This window comes from Rhinopithecus bieti, unplaced genomic scaffold, assembly GCF_001698545.2.
Source record: "Rhinopithecus bieti isolate Rb0 unplaced genomic scaffold, ASM169854v2 scaffold_70066, whole genome shotgun sequence".
In the NCBI taxonomy this organism is placed as follows: Eukaryota; Metazoa; Chordata; class Mammalia; order Primates; family Cercopithecidae; genus Rhinopithecus; species Rhinopithecus bieti.
In genome coordinates, this window is record NW_016826556.1 from 414,584 (window position 1) to 431,725 (window position 17,142).

Consider the following 17,142-nt stretch of genomic DNA (forward strand, 5'->3'; position numbering starts at 1 on the left):
CCCACCATCACCTGTCTTATCTATAATAGACATTGTTAGGTTTCCTAACAATGATTGAAGCAGGTATGGTGAACAAAGGACTGCTGGTTACACATGCTCTGGCAGCAAGTGTCTGTGCCTCACTCACCCCAGCCCCCTCCTTGATCCTAACACAAAGGTGATTTAGTTATATAGAGGATGACACTCAAGTGTGTTGCACGCATTAGTTAAAACTAAGAACAGATAAAAGTTCAATAACTCATTTTTTAGGACTCTAAAATGGTCGCATGTCAAAACAACTGTCAAATTATCGTATGTTCCTGCCACTCACTATGTGACTTTGGGCAAGTCACTTAACATCTCTGCTATCGCTTCCTCCTCCAAAAATGAAAGGGTTGGAATGGATAATGGTACATTCTCTTGTAGAGTTAACATTCTAGAATTTTAAGGTGCACTTTCAAAATTTCCATGGGCCCTCAGGTTGATTGAGAGAATCAGCTCCAGAATGATCGCCAGCATGAAACAATCTATGGTAAGGCCAGCTCTGTACAGCTGCCACTCCACACCATCTCTCACTGCCCTCTCCTGTTTTCTCACCCCACATTGCAGCACTTTCTTTCTCTTCTGTCCACCCTTCCTCACTTCCAGCACTCTTTCCTATACTAGAATCAACTAGACCAAATATTTAGATATAGATTTATCTTGGCTTACCAACATTGACTAATTTTACATCGTGCAAACACAATGGTTGCACGAAATAAGGAAAAGTCTTCCATACTTCTGAAAATGTGTCTTTACCTCACTGAAATACGTGTAAACTGGGCATGGTGGCTTACACCTGTAATCCCAGCACTTTGGGAGGCCGAGGTAGGAGGTTGACTTGCATCCAGAAGTTTGAGACCAGCCTGGCAACATAGTGAGACCTTGTCTCTACAAAACATCAAAAATTTGCCTGGGTGCGATGGCTCACACCTGTAATCCCAACACTTTGGGAGGCCAAGGCAAGCGGATTGCTTGAGCCCAAGAGTTCAAGACCAGCCTGGGCAACATGAAGAAACCGTGTCTCTACAAAATATACAAAAAATTAGCTGGGTGTGGTGGTGCAAGCCAGTAGTCCCAGATCACCTGAGCCGAGGAGGTGGGGGCTGCAGTGAGTTAAGATTATACCGCTTCATGCCTGAATGGGCAATAGAGGGATACCTTGTTTCGAAAAGTGAAAGGAAGAAAGAAATGCCTGTAAAAGTGACCTTAGAACTGTACTACACTGTAGAATTACAAAGGCTTTCAAGTATAATATTTTAATACTCCTGATGAGTTTGAGAAGTGGGTTTTCATTATCTCTCTATGACAGATGAGGAATCCAGCACTGAACAAAAAAACAATTTGATCAAGAACTCACAGTTAATAACTATGTATGCAAATCCAGTTCTATTAAATTGAGATCCTCCAGGGTAAGGTCATTAAATACAAATGTCTATCTTGAATTTTAATCTCCAAGACAATTTACTTTAGGCTTGTATAAATCAACTTTATGACTTTTTTCTTGAGAAATATTACCCTAAAATATCCACTTCAAGAATTGTAACTAGACTGTTGATGTTTACCTTCTTGGAGATGCCATTGGTGTTTTATGTTTTGTTTCATTTTGTCTTAATATCCTCTTACATGCCATGCCCAGAGAAGGTGTTTAAAAAGCATTTTTTAAAAGAAGGCATGGGTAGAAAGATGGATGGACAGATGGACGGATAGATGGACAGTTGGGTGCACTAGTCAAACATCAGATGAATGAGTGAATGAATGAATGAATAAATGAACTTGGAATCATTTGTCTTTTCAATTATTGATGAGAAAATATTGCAACATTTTATTAGAGCCACTTTTGTTTCCATTTATTTAGTAAGCACTTTTATGCATTTATTTAGTATTTGCTCACTTTAACCAAGCATTGATAATTGAAAATATAAGACTGAAAATTACTCCACTACTTACGTTCATCCAACCCTATTTGATGTACTTAAAAGCATGAAATGACAAATTGTTAAGCTTTTTATTTATTTAAGACTCAAAAAACTTGGCAATAACCATCTCCAAAGTATTCAGTCTGTCAGACGCAGAGTTCAAGCTACTATACTAGTTGACTTTTTTCTACAAAGAAGAAAAGTAGAAAATCAATTTATCCTACAATTATTAAAAGTGAAATACATAGATATTGCAAAAACAAGTTTTCACTGGGTGTATAATAATTTGGGGTAAAGATGGATTGAGCCTGGAAGACTGTGGGAACCAGGAAAAACAGGCCTAACCAGCTCTTCCGGTACAAAAGAATTGAATTTGAAATGAGTCAAGTTTAATACTGTAAAATGATTCCTCAAAGTCCCTATTATAACTTTACATATATAAAACCACATTTTATCTGCTTTTAAAAACTTTATCTGTATGATGGTCAGTATAGTCACAGTATAATAATTATACTTGAATAGCAACATTCCTGTGCCAAAAACCAAAGCCCAGTTTTGGAAGTTCTGAAGGGATACACACAAAATATAACAGTGGTTATCTGAGGAGGGTCAGGAAAAGGAATCAAGAAGACACAAACCTAACTCTGTCCTATACTTTTTAAATGATTACCTTTATAGAATAATCACATATTGCATTTTAAGCATAAAAATATTTAACTTTTTTATGTTCAGTTTCTGGAGTATGTGATAAATAATTCTCAGCAGATTTCTACTCTGCAATGTAAAGATATCTACTCATATTTATATTGATTCCTTCTAATTCAGTGTGCATGAAGATCTAAGCATTTGAGTGAATATAACGACTCCAGAGATCAGATGTATGTTTCTAACACACTGGAAGATGTGTGTTCGAATGATCTTAGAAGCATTACTGCCAGCCAAAGTTTTCAAACACACTCACAGTTTCCTCAAACTAGAATGGAAGAAATTAAAAGTTAAAGTCATTATTATCATTATAAGATGGAAAGAAGTTTTGCAAACATGGCTGTATATGTAATATAAATTTATTACGGATTACTATTTAACTATGTTTCACCTGATCAAAGTCTACCATTGCAAAATATAAAACACACATATTGCAAATGCACAGCATTCTATAAAGCCAGAGAGCATCTAGGATAATGGTTTAAACTGAAGATACTTCTTTGTTTAACACACTTACATGTTTAACTGGATTTAGAAAAGACCTTAGAAGTACAAAGCATTCATAATAATAAACTTGGCTTTATTACTTAGATCACTATAGAGAGGAATAAAGTGTACATTTTTAGAAGAGTATCAAAATTAGACTTTATAAATATATAATCATTTTAAGATAGTAATATCAGACCATATCTCATTTATCAAATAAGACTGAGGGATGAGATATTGCACATTAGCGATTTTTCAAATAGTTGAAGTTAGCCATTTCAGATGCCTTTTTTAAAATGACAATCTGTTGAAAATGGATTAGATATTTTCTCACCTAATGAGCAGAATATGGAGCAGAAATTTGCTTTGTCCTGAGGCTACGGATGTCGGTTGTTGTACTGGACAAGGCTCTCCCCAATGGCTAAGGTTTCTAAGTGCTGTTTGACTCTCTTGCTGCCTCTTGCCCATTGTTCCCAGCATGTCTGCAGCCCTATTTTCATTTTTCCTTCTAGAATACCCTTCCCTAGTAACATAGTAATAATTGAAAATGTCCAGCAAAAGCCTGATAAGCAAGCTTGTTTAATCTGTGAATTTAATTTTACACACAAACCTGAGTCAACAGATTCTGATAGGAAGCTCCGATAACAGCTACACTCCTCTCTAGTGGTTAGAATAGTACCTTTACTCCTTAGCTCAATACACTGCTTTTTGTTAAGTCCAGGCTGTACCTTGACCCAGGTGGATAAGATGATAGAAAAATTGGCTGGCAAATCATCATAATAACAAAGTTCAGGTTACTTGCGTGCCTGTGAAAGCTGTAGTCTCCAAGAAGGGCTCCCAATTAATAGCATCCCTCTTACCTACCCAGTGATGAGCAATTTGAGTAAGAAAGTAAGAATGGAAGTCTTGACTCATTAAGTTCAGTTGGAAGTGTGGAACCCAAATGGACCTACTAGCTAAACCACAGCATTAAGATTTGCCCACTCAATCCTAGAGGCCCAAACCTAAGCGAGACCTCACAACGGAGGCTGGCTCCGAAGAGAAAGATAAAGAGCTGAGTTATGCATGTTTCAGGTGTCTTTCTAAATTTACCAATACCTTTTTTTTTTTTTTTCCAGTGGACAGGGAGAAGTTATCTACTAAATGAGTAAATGAATGTTTGCATGAATGAAGAGTAAATTTGGTTCTTCCTGGTTGATGAGTGGAAAATTTTAAAAAATGTGGAACCCTTCACAAATTTGCGTGTCATCCTTGCGCTGGGCCATGCTAATCTTCTCTGTATCACTCCAATTTTAGTAAATGTGCTGCTGCCAAAGTGAGCACTGAATTTACCAATACCCCTTAGCTGCTGTTTACATTCAATCTACCCAGCTTTCAACTCCAGATAACCAGCCTTCCCTTACTTCTTCATCTCTTCCTCCTTTAATTACCTCAGGTACCAGGATGGAGCTAACCATACTCATTTCAAGGCCCGGTATCATCAAGGTCCCTACCCAACTCATTTTTGTTTATTTATGTATATACTATTTATCTCCCAACCCTGCTCTCTTTCCAGCTACAGGCAACAGTTGTAATGTGGTTTATATGCTTTCTTGAATTTGTGTGCAACCTTGTAAAAAAAAAAAAAAGTATTGTTGTTTGTGTATGTTAAACCCTTATATAAAATTATATATAATGGTTCCAATCTGCGTCTTACTTTTCTTACTCTATACCATGTTTTAAAGATCTGTCTGTGCTGTTACATGTACATCTAGTTCATTGCTTCTAAATGTGATATTGTGCTCCATGGTGTGCATCACTAAGTTTTACTTGCTTATTCCAAGTGATGGACATCCTAACTCCTCTACTTCCTCATTCATGTCCTGTTATGATCCTGGCAGGGTAGTAGAGCTATGGGTACGTAATGTGGCTGAAGACAGCAAAATCACTGTCCATAGGCTATACTAGCCTACATTCCCTCCAGCAGTGCAGAAGGTTGCCTGTGACCCACCACCACCACCAAATGTTGTATCATCCAACTATTTTTGCCATTCTCGTCAATGTAAATTGGTGTCTCATTGCATTGAAAATTCACATTTCTCTTATTACTAAGACATTTTGACAACTCTTATACACTCGTTAGGCATTTGGATTTCTGTGAATGATTGTCATATTTATTTTGCTCATTTTAAGTAACATTTTCTGTATTTTTCTGAGGAATTTGTAGATACAAACATGTTGCAAACATTGGTCCCTTGTGTGTTTTAGAGTTACAAATATCTTCTCCCAATCTTTCCGTCCTTCTATAAATTTTGTCCATTGCATCCTTTGCAAAATAGAAAACTTTAATTTTTTTGCAAGAAAATTCTGAAATGATATTGCCTTATGGTTGCATTTTGTTCTGATACAAAATGAGCCTATATTTCTTCCTATGACAGCTTAGGATAGGCTATTCAAGTTTATTTTTGCCCCTCACAATCAAGTTACATGATTAGTTTATCTATGAACTCATTAATAAAAGGTTCATATAACCTACATATCTACATACAAATAATAACTTTTTGCTTTTGGTGAAAAAAGGGTTGGTTGGTTTTAGTATTAAGGTTGTGTGGGCAAACAGACTTGGTAACTGTACAGGATAGGAGTTGAACAAGAATCTCCTCCCCTAACTTCTTCAGTGGATATGAACCAAATTTCTCTAAGCAGTAGATTAATAAATGGGAGGAGACCTGTCCAGAAACCCATAAATCAAGCCAAGTCTAAATCAGGCCTAAGCCCAAATCTCAAGGGCAAAGACTCAAACTAATTTAACATCTTTAGATTGACATGGAAATTGCAAGGTCTTTCATTGTAGTCTTGCCATGTGGTCCTCCAGCACAGTGTATATCATCAACAACCTTTAAAAAAATTTTTAACTTTTAAATTTGAGATAATTTTAGATTCACATGCAGTTGTGAGAAATTATGTAGAGAGATCTATCTGACACTCTTTACCCAATTTTTCCTGCTGGTACCATCAACAAACAATTGTGCAATATCACTACCAGGATATTGATGTTGATACAGTCAAGACACAACCATTTCCATCACCACTAGGATCCCTCATGTTGCCCTCTTACAGCCACACCACTTCCCCACTGCTGCCCTCTACCCCTTACCACCTGGCAACCACCAATGTACTCTCCATTTCTACAACTCTGTCATTTCAAAAGTGTTACATAAACAGAAACATATAGCATATGACGTTTCGTTATTGGTTTTTTTCATTCAGTACAATATGGAATGAATCTGGCAATTTACTCAAGCTGATGTGTGTATCAATAGCTTCTTGCTTTTTTTGCTGAGCAGTATTCCATGATATGCATGTGGCACTGTTTAACCACTCATTCGTTCATTGAAAGACATCTGAATTGTTTCCAGAATTTGGATATTATGAGTAAAGCTGCTATAAACATTTGTGTACAGGTTTTTATGTGAATATAAGTATTCCTTTCTCTGTGATAAATGCTCATGAGTGTGATTACCAGTTTGTTTAGAGCTGCATGTTTAGTATTTTAAGAAACTGCCAAATTATTTTCCAGAGTGGCTGTACCATTTTATAATCCCACCAGGAATGAATGAGTGATCAGTTTTCTATGTCTTCACCAGTATTTGGTGTTGTCACCATTTTATTTTAGCCATTATGATAAGTATTACTGATAACGTATAGTCTTAACTTGCACTTCCCTAAGCGATAATGATGTTCAGCATCTTTACATGTGATTTTTTGCCATCCATATATCCTCTTATGTCATATGTTTCTTCATGTCTTCTTCCCATTTTCTAATGGGATTTCTCGGGTTTTTTACGGTTGAATATTGAGATTTGTTTATATGCTCAAGATACCAGTCCTTTGTCAGATATGCGGTTGGAAAATATGTTTTCCAATCTGTAACATGTTTTTTTATCCTCTTAGGCTTTTTTGTTTGTTTGTTTTTTGCAGAGCAAATTTTAAAATTTTATGTAGTTGCATTTATTGATTTTCTTTTATGGATTGTGCATTTTAAGTACCCAGTCTAGGAATTTCTACCTAGCCCTACACACTGAAGATTTTCTCCCATGTGTTTTCTAAAATTTCATAGTTTTAACACTTAAGATATAATCCATTTTGAGTTAATTTTTGGATAAATTGTGCTTCTTAAGGTTCTTGTTTGTTTTTGTTTTTGTTTTGCCTGTGGATGTCCAGTTGCTTCAGCACCACTTGTTGAAAAGCCTCTCTTCTCTCTGTCGAAATTCTTTTGCACTTCTTTCACAAATAAGTTGGGCATATTTGTATAGGTCTATTTCTGGTTTGTTTTGTCCCATTAGTCTTTGCGTCTATCTTTCTACCAGTGCCATATTATGTAGCTACATATTGAGGCTTGATATGGGAAAGACCTATTCCTCTCACTTTACTGGTCTTTTTCATAATTGTTTTAGCTATTCTGGTTCCTTTGCCTTTCCATATGTATTTTAAAATAATTTTATCTGTGTCTACAAAAAATATTTTTTGAGATTTTGATAGGAATTGCATTAAACCTATATAGCAATTTAGGCAAAGTTGACATCTTCAATATGCGGAGACTTGCAGTTCATCAACATAGTATGATTCTCCACTTAAATTCGATCTTTTTTGGTTTCTTCCATTTGGTTTATTTCATCAGCTTTCTGTAGTCATCAGCATGCAAGTCTTGTACACATTTTCATAGATTCACACCTAAATATTTTATGTTTTTCACAGTTGTAAATGATTTTATAGTTTCACTCTTGACATCTACCGTTTACTGCTAGCATACAGAAATATGATTTTTGAATGCTTACATTATATTCGTCAAATTTCTTGAGCTCACTTATGTGGCCTAGAAAATTTTTGGTCGGTTCCTTGGAATTTTCTATGTAATCAATTATGTCATCTTCAAATAGAGACAGTCTTATTTTTTATTTATTCCTTTTCATATGCCTTTTTTAAATTATTATTATTATTTTGCTTGCTTTGGTTATTTATTTATTTATTTATTTGTCTGCTTTGTTTTTGTTTTTGCCTTACCAAACTGGCTAGAACTTCTAGCACTCTGTTGAATAAGAATGGTAAGAGGAGAAAACATCCTTATACCCAGTCTTAGGAAAAAAAGCATCACGCTTTCGCCATTAGGTATAATGTTAGCTGTAGATTTTTTTGTGGATTTTTAAATCAAGTTGAGAATGTTCCCCTTTATATCTATCTTTCTGAAAGTTTTTTTCATTAGTGGCTGCTGAATTTTGTCAAATGTCTGTCCTGTATCAATTAACATGACCATGTAAATTTTTTCTTAAGTCTGCTGTTACAGTGAATTACATTGATTAATTTTCAAATATTGAACCAGCCTTGCATCCCTGGAATAAACATAGCTATGGTGTGCATTTTTTATATATTGCTGAATTCTATTTGCTGGTATTTTGTTAAGGATTTTTGTATATATAGTCATGAGAAATACTGGCCTGAAAGTTGTTTGCTCTGTTTTGTTTTGTATTGCATGTTTTAGTATGAGAGTAAAATTAGCTTTATAAAATGAATTGGAAAGTGTTCCCTCCTTTTCTCTAAAGATCGTATATAATTGATGTTACTTCTTCCTTAAATTCTCCAGTGAAACCTTCTGGGCCTACTGACTTCTTTTTGAAAGCTTTAAAATTATAAGTTCAATTTTCTTTTTTTTTTTTTTTAAGAGAATTAAATCGTTTATTGATTACACATGATAATGGATGATACACAAGCTTCATTCCCATCTATAATTTTATCTGGTACCATTATTCAATTTAGATATATTGCATAGGATGTGCCAACAATCACTTTTATAACCAGTAATTCCATGATTTTGCTTGGGTAATCCCTTTTAATGGTGAACTTCAGGTCACAACAGTAACTATCAGTTCAACTACACCAAGGTTTCCGAAGACAATGGCTTCTCCACCCAAGCAGGTTGTATATAAATTCCAAATAGAACCTGGCATCACCCTGAAGGAATTCTAACTTCACACTGTTGGGGAAATTTACCAAGATGGCTTCAGAGTAGACTAACTTTACACAGCACATTAAAAAAAAGACATTTATTCAGCGTCACGATCAGACTATTACATTTAGCAATCAACAGCATGGGTGCAAAAAAAAAAAATCTACATTAAAACCCTTTGTTGGAATGCTTTACACTTTCCACAGAACAGAAACTAAAATAACCTGTTATACAATTAGTCACAAATACAGTCCTCGAGTTTTTTGCCCATACACATGAGTATTTGTCTAAAACATGTCTTCTTTGTAGCAGCTAGGCCCTGCCACCACTGTGCTTGGCTGAGTTCACAAATCTGTTGTAACCTGTAGCTTCCCTGTCACTTCTCTGGCTCTCCTCTCCTGCTAAGCTTTGTTTCCTAATTAAAATCTTCTGCCACTGCCATAGCTACTGCTGCTGCTGGAACCGCCATAGCCACCTTGGTTTCGTGGTTTTGCAAAGTATTGGCCTCCACCGCCATAGGGGCCAGAGCTTCTGCCTCCAAAATTTCCTCCCTTCATGGGTCCAAAATTTGAAGACTGATTGTTGTAATTGCCAAAATCATTGTAGCTTCCACCACCTCCAAAATTGCTTCCATCATTACCAAATCCATTATAGCCATCCCCACTGCCACCATATCCACCACCACCACGGCTGCCACCAAAGCCACCACGACCACTGAAGTTTCCTCCACGACCGAAGTTGTCATTCCCACCGAAACCACCTCCACGACCACCACCAAAGTTTCCAGAACCACTTCGACCTCTTTGGCTGGATGAAGCACTAGCCATCTCTTGCTTTGACAGGGCTTTCCTAACTTCACAGTTGTGGCCATTCACAGTATGGTATTTCTGAATGACAATCTTATCCACGGAGTCATGGTCGTCAAAGGTTACAAAGGCAAAGCCCCTTTTCTTGCCACTGCCTCGGTCAGTCATGATTTCAATCACTTCAATTTTCCCATACTGTTCAAAATAATCTCTTAGGTGATGTTCTTCAGTGTCTTCTTTAATGCCACCAACAAATATCTTTTTCACAGTTAAGTGGGCACCTGGTCTTTGAGAATCTTCTCTTGAGACAGCTCTCTTTGGTTCCACAACTCTTCCGTCCACCTTGTGTGGCCTTGCATTCATAGCTGCATCCACCTCCTCCACAGTGGCATATGTGACAAACCCAAAGCCCCTGGAACGCTTGGTGTTTGGATCTCTCATTACCACACAGTCCGTGAGCGTTCCCCATTGCTCAAAATGGCTCCTCAGGCTCTCATCTGTTGTTTCAAAGCTCAACCCTCCAATGAAGAGCTTCCTCAGCTGTTCGGGCTCTTTAGGAGACTCTGACTTAGACATGACGGCAGGGAGAAGAGAGACTTTAACGATGCTTCTTCGGCGGCGTCCACGGGCAGAAGTTCAATTTTCTTAATAGTTAAAGGGCTATTTAACGTATCTCTTTCACATTGGGTAAACTGTAGTAATTCTTGTTTTCCAAGGAAGTAATTCTTGTTTTCTACATCTAAGTTGTCAAATTTATGTGTGTAGAGTTGTTTATAGTAATGTATTTCATCATTTTCCTGTTGATGTCTGCAAAATCTGTAATGATATCCCTTGTTTTATATACTGATACAGGTAATCTATATATTCTGCCTATTCTTTCTCTCAGTCTTGCTGAAGGTTTGTCAATTTTGTTGATCTTCTCAAAGATCCAAATCTATTTTACCTATTTTTTCTATTGTTTTTCTGTTTTTAATTTTTTTTTTCTTTTTTTGGACAGGAGTCTTGCTTTTGTCACCCAGGCTGGAGTACAGTGGTGTGATCTCAGCTCACTGCAACCTCTGCCTCCTGGGTTCAAGGGAATTCTCCTGCCTCAGCCTCCTGAGTAACTGGGATTACAGGCACCCACCACCACACCCAGCTAATTTTTGTACTTTTAGTAGAGACAAGGTTTTTCCATGTTAGCCAGGCTGGTCTGGAACTCCTGACCTCAGGTGATCTGCCCGCCTCGGCCTCCCAAAATGCTGGGATTACAGACGTGAGCCACTGCACCTGGCCTTCTGTTTTTAATTTCATTGACTTCTGTTCCTATCTTTATTCTTTTCTTCTTTCTATTTGCGTTAGTTTTAGTTTGCTCCTGTTTTTCTAAGTTCTTGAGATATTTCTGCTATTGATTTTTAGTTTGATTTCATGGTGATCAGAAAACATATTCTGTATGACTTCAATTATTTAAAGTAATTGAATTTTGTTTTATGGCCCAGGATATGGTCTATGTTGGTATATGTACTGTGAGCACTTGAAAACAACATGTGTTCTGCTATTAGTTGGTGAAGCGTTCTATAAATATTAAATAGATGCTGTTGATTGATGGTGTTGTTGAGTTCTTGTATGTAATTTCTGACTTTTTGTACAGTTGTTCTATCAATTGCTGAAAGAGAGGTGTTGAAATCTCTATTTATAATTATGTATTTGTCTATTTCTTCTTTCAGTTCTATCAGTTTTTGCCTCACACTTCTTATGACTCTGTTGTTGATGTACACATATTTTGGATTGCCACATCTTCCTGTTGGACTGACCTTTTTATCATTATATATGTACAATGTCTTTTTCTCTGATAATTTTCTTTGCTATAAAGTCACCTTATTAGATAAATGGCCACTCTTGCTTCTCATTGATTAATGTTTGCCTGATATACCTTTTCCATCCTTTTACCTTCAACCTGCCCATATCATTATATTTGAGGGGAGTTTCTCATAAACAGCATATAGTTGGGTGATGGGGTGACTTAAGTTTACCATTATATTTCTTCTTTTCTATTTGTTCTTTCTGTTTTACATTTCTCTATTTTCTTTTCCCTGACTTTCCATGCATTACCTAAACATTTTTTAGAACTTCTTTTGGATTTATCTATAATGTTTTTGAGTGTATCTTTCTATATCTCTTATTCAAGATATGGAGAGAGAGAGATCTTAATCATAATCTACTGGTGCCATTATTTTTCCTGTTCAAGTGAAGTATAAAAATGTTACCTCCTTTTACATCCTTTTACTTATTTCTTTTATAATAAGATAGGCTTATACAGTATATTTCTTCCACATACATTTTTAAACACATCAGACTCTGTCTGAAATAATAATATTATAACATTGTATTTTTGCTGTACCTTTTTAATGTTCAGATATGTTTAGATACACAAATACTTACCATTGTGTTACAATTGCTTACAGAATTCAGTGCAGTAACATTTTGTACAAGCTTGTAGCCCGGGAGCCATAAGCTGTACCATGTAGCCTAGGTGTGTAGTAGGCTATACCATCTAGGTTTATGTAAGTACACTCTATAATTGTATTAGTTCATTTTCACACTGCTATAAAGAGCTACCTAAGATTTGTGTAAGTACACTATATAATTGTATTGGTTCATTTTCACCCTGCTATAAAGAACTACCTAAGACTGGATAATTTATGAAGGAAAGAGGTTTAATTGACTCACAGTTCCACATGACTGGGGACGCCTCAGGAAACTTGCTATCATGGCAGAAGGCAAAGGGGAAGCAGGCATCTTCTTCACAAGGTGTCAGGAGAAAGAGAGAGCAGTGGGTGGGGAACTGCCAAACACTATTACACCATCAGATCTGAGAACTCACTCACTATCATGAAAATAGCATAGAGGAAAAGAGGAAAACACCCCCATGAGCCAATGACCTCCCACCAGGTCCCTCCCTTGACATGTGGGGATTACCATTTAAGATGAGATTTGGGTGGGGACACAGAGACAAACCATATCAAAAATGTTCAAACAATGATGAAATCACCTAACAATGCATTCCCCCAACATTAAGTGACACATGAATGAATGATGTTATGAGACCCAGGAATTTATTTATACTTTCTCTTTTAGCTGGCTTTCTCTCTGATGCATCTCCAGCAAAAGAGTGATGTACTGACTCATAGAGCTCTCAGGTGGAGGTAGAAGTCCAGGTTCCCCACTTGACCTCCTTGACATTTGAGGTGGAGGGACATTTGTGGAGTCAGTGGAGACAAAGTGGAGGGGATGTTGGGATGCTTTGTTACGGCCTCAAGAGGGTGAAAGTCTAGGTGCCCCACTTTGCTGGTGTGAGTGACAATAGGGCCACCTTTTGACTGTGGTGTTTGAATGGATTAGAGCAGTTACCATCTAAAAGTTTTATCTCACGCTGTGCTGACCCTTTTCTGATCCTTTGACTAGAGAGGACTGGCTTTTGTTGCTTTTATTTTGCTGTTTTTGTTTTGTCTGTGCCTGCTGGTGTTTGCCGGTTGCAGGCTTATTCAGCTGTAAGTCTGGTGTATGTAAAGCAAAAAGAAAACCTAGGCTACTCACCACTGTGTCACTTCTCAGGCCCCAATGTCTCTAGGCAGTCTGCCTTCTCTCTCCCTTCTGAAGTCTTATGTTTGTATTATATATAATATTCTGCATTTTTAGTTACTTAGTGGAAGGAATAAGGAAAAGTGTGTCTACTCCATCTTCCCAGAAGCTGAAGTCTAATAGCTTCTTTTATATAACACATTTTAGAACACAGCACATTGTATATTTCTAGAGCAGATTTCCCACAGAGCGAATTAAGAGGGTTATGGGATTTTTGTGATATGTGAACATACAGAAGAACAAGGGAGAGATAGGCTTCGCCATCATGAAAGACAGGAAGGCAGAAAGGAAACAGTTGTCTCTAAAATAATAATCTAGTCACTCTTGTGCACTAGCAGAAGAGAGCCAGTGACCTAGTATAGTGTGCAGAAGTATCTGGCTGAGACTCCAACAAAAGCTTCAATTCCTCAGCCTGTCATTCCCAGTGTTGTGCTTTTATTCTTTGAGCATAGAAGCTTTCTTTTAATACCTCAGTCAGACATGCATGAGAAGCATAACAGGGGCCTTACCATCCCACATGAGTAGATTTTTTTGTCCCCAAACCAGACTGTTTAGTTTGCTTGGCTCTGGAAAACCCAACCCTGATTCTACTTGCGGCCTAGTCTTGACCTTTTTCTTGGTCTCAACAGTTTTCAACGTTGTGCCATTTTGTCTTTGGCAGTTCCCTGTTATGTCTCTAACTGGAGATCAGGCAGACGAGCTCCTTCCAAGGAAAAGCAAGACCCTCTTAGTCTCCCAGGGAGGGTCTGGTGACTCCAGAAACCCTAAGCTTATGCTCTGAATCCCAGTTTTACTCGATAACTAGAAAAAAAAACTTAAGAATATAGGTACGAAGATGTCGTGGGTCACAGGCCCCAAATCTGATGAACAGGACTTAATTCCAAGTCCCTTTGTTAGTGAAGAAGAATATCAAATGTGTCCCAGCACTCAGGGGAAGTCTTAGGAATAAAGCCAATTGGGTTCACCTTCAAGGAGGGACAGAAAGCCTTGGCTGAGGAAATGAGACAGGATTGATATTGTTTTCAATAGCTCCTCTTGAAATAGAAATCTTTGGTAAGATGCGATCAGTTACCATCTCAAAGAGATCTCTGAGCTGCAACAAGAGAGCAAAGCTTTATAAAAATGGGTCACAGAATAAGCATGGAGCACCCTTTAAAACTGCAAAGAGGAGGCCGGGCGCGGGGGCTCACGCCTGTAATCCCAGCACTTTGGGAGGCCAAGGTGGGCAGACCATGAGGTCAGGAGATCGAGACCATCTGGCTAACACGGTGAAACCCCGTCTCTACTAAAAATACAAAAAAAAAATTAGCCGGGCGTGGTGGCGGGCGCCTGTAGAGCCAGGGAGGCTGAGGCAGGAGAATGGCGTGGGGGACGGAGCTTGCAGTGAGCCGAGATCGCGCCACTGCACTCCAACCTGGGCACAGAGTGAGACCCCGTCTCAAAAAAAAAAAAAAAAAAAAGAAAACTGCAAAGAGGAACAGTGTGGAAAGGAGGTGGAGGAGAAACTGTTTAGCTCATATTTTAACCACAGTCTGCCAAATTTGTCTCCTTAAAGATCTCCTTTGGTAAGTTTGAGAAGGCAGTAAAGAGCAGGGTGCCAAGACAGGGAGCAAGTGGTGGCACACACTTGTGGTCCTAGCTACTCAGGAGGCTGAGATGGGAGGATTACTTGAGCCCAGATTGAGGCTGCAGTGAGCCAGGATCACACCACTGCCCTCCAGCCTGGGTGAGAGAGCAAGAGCCTGTCTCAAAAAATAAAGAAAGAAATAAAGACAGGGGGCAAGGAGAGGGGAAAAGGAAAGTACCTGGGATCAGACTGCTTGGCTTCCAACAGGAGTTCTGCCAACCAAGTGTCAGGGCTTCTGGATTCCTTATAACCTGCCTCTCAATCTCCTAATTCTATACTCTCTATCCAAATAGAAGTTCCGTTAACTAAGAGAATAGTTGTCTGACTAAAGACTTTGGAATTAAACCTCATAAAGGATTCGCTATTTACTTAGAAATCTCTGCTAAAATAGATTATTCAACTCTTGATTTCAAGATATTTATCTCTCTTGTTTTTCTCTGAACTTTGATCATCTTCATTTGGTCTGGAATCATGAAAATGTTTAAATCACATGACACAACATTAAGATTTTCAGAGAAAATGGAAAAAAAATCTCTTTGAAAGGCAAAGCCTCACTGCTCTCAAACATGCTGAAATTCAATCCTTCATGTATTTAACTAAATAAGGACCTTTTCTCAGGACACAACTTGTAAATGTAGGAGATAAAATGCTTTAGAAAAGCGGATGATAGGGTTTTTTTAATTAGTAAAATTTACTTTTAGAGCAATTTTAGACTCACAGCAAAACTGGGTGGAAAGCACAGAGTTCCCATACACTCCCTTTCCCCACACACTAACAACTCCCACATTAGCAACATCCGGCACCAGAATGACTTCTGAATGGATACTCTCATTTGTCCCACGCTTCATACCTTTCCTCTCTGTGGGCACTGCAGTGTTCGTGGATGTTCTATTCTTGCCCCATCCATGTCAGATACCTGTATTTGGGAACTCTCAGATCTCAGGTCTGAACATCTGAGAGTCACAGTGGGAGGCCAGGGGATGGGAACCACATTTTTATTGTTTCTGTTATTTTTTAAGCTTCCCGTAACACTTTCCAGAGATCCCAAGAGATTGCCTCCACTTCGTTGGAGTCTCACAGCATCCTGACAGTCACGCGGGAGGTGATCCAGGTCATCCATTCCCCCTTCTTGTATAGATGAATGAATTGAGGCTGAAAGATGGGGAGGGGTTTGCACCAGGTCATGGAGTTGTGGAACCAGGGCTAGAACCCAGTTTTCTTTGACTGCCTGTCCAGCACCTTCTCACTGTGTCATATATCACATGAGCATAGCAGTTGAGGGCAGGAGCAAGGCTGTGCTCAGGGCTCTTCAGTTCTCCTACTCCCTCCTCTCAGCCTCCCCTGCTCTGACCATATTGGTTTTAATTTCTCAGAGGTTTTCATCTCTCAGTTCAGCCTAAAGGCTGAAGGTCAGTATCGGGTTCAGTATGGGAAGACCCTCCAGCCCTCTACCAAACCAATGGTATCCTCTGCCTCCTGCTGCCCTCTCCCTGCTAACCACTTGCTCTCCAGGGTCCCTCTCCAGCTCTTCCTACTTTGGTTCCTGGCTCAGATGGAGGGACCCAGAGCAAAAAGGGTAAAGGGTAGGGTAGGCACTGGAGCCTATTAGCTGAACCTCCTGAGACTCAGCTTCTGGGTCTGATTCCAACACTCAGGTCAATAGTTTGTGGCAATTATGAGTGAAACGGAGAGTTTTTCCATCTTTATCTTGTGGGCTTTGAATGATGGTTGTACTGTTATAGATGTGCATGACTCCAGGAGAATTCTCCCAGAGTACAAGGACCCTAGCTCTGCCTGACACATGGATGTTGAGCCTCCACGTTCCCCTCCTCTCCACATTACCCAGGTGAATGCCTCAAGGCACAGTGGAATCCTAGCCTCTGAGCAAGAAATAGAAACTCTGAAGACAGTAAAGCCTGGAACTCTCCTCCGGCTTGCTTTATCAAGCACTGCACACTTGTCTGTCCCTTCAGTTTC

At 38.6% G+C, this 17,142-nt stretch overlaps 2 protein-coding genes across 2 annotated transcripts in view; one reads left to right on the top strand and one right to left on the bottom strand.

The window, feature by feature from the left end:
• Window positions 1-484: 484 nt before the first annotated feature.
• Window positions 485-17,142, top strand: part of DCBLD1 (discoidin, CUB and LCCL domain containing 1) — a 103,915-nt gene continuing 87,257 nt past the window's right edge. Inside the window, exon 1 of the mRNA XM_017863461.1 lies at window positions 485-511. The gene's annotated coding sequence lies outside the window, so the exon portion shown is untranslated. The remainder of the gene's footprint in view (window positions 512-17,142) is intronic.
• LOC108523002 (heterogeneous nuclear ribonucleoprotein A1) lies at window positions 8,825-10,569 on the bottom strand. The gene has a single exon (XM_017863462.1). It carries the CDS (start codon window positions 10,491-10,493, stop codon window positions 9,531-9,533), a length of 963 nt encoding a protein of 320 aa, XP_017718951.1. The 5' UTR covers window positions 10,494-10,569; the 3' UTR covers window positions 8,825-9,530.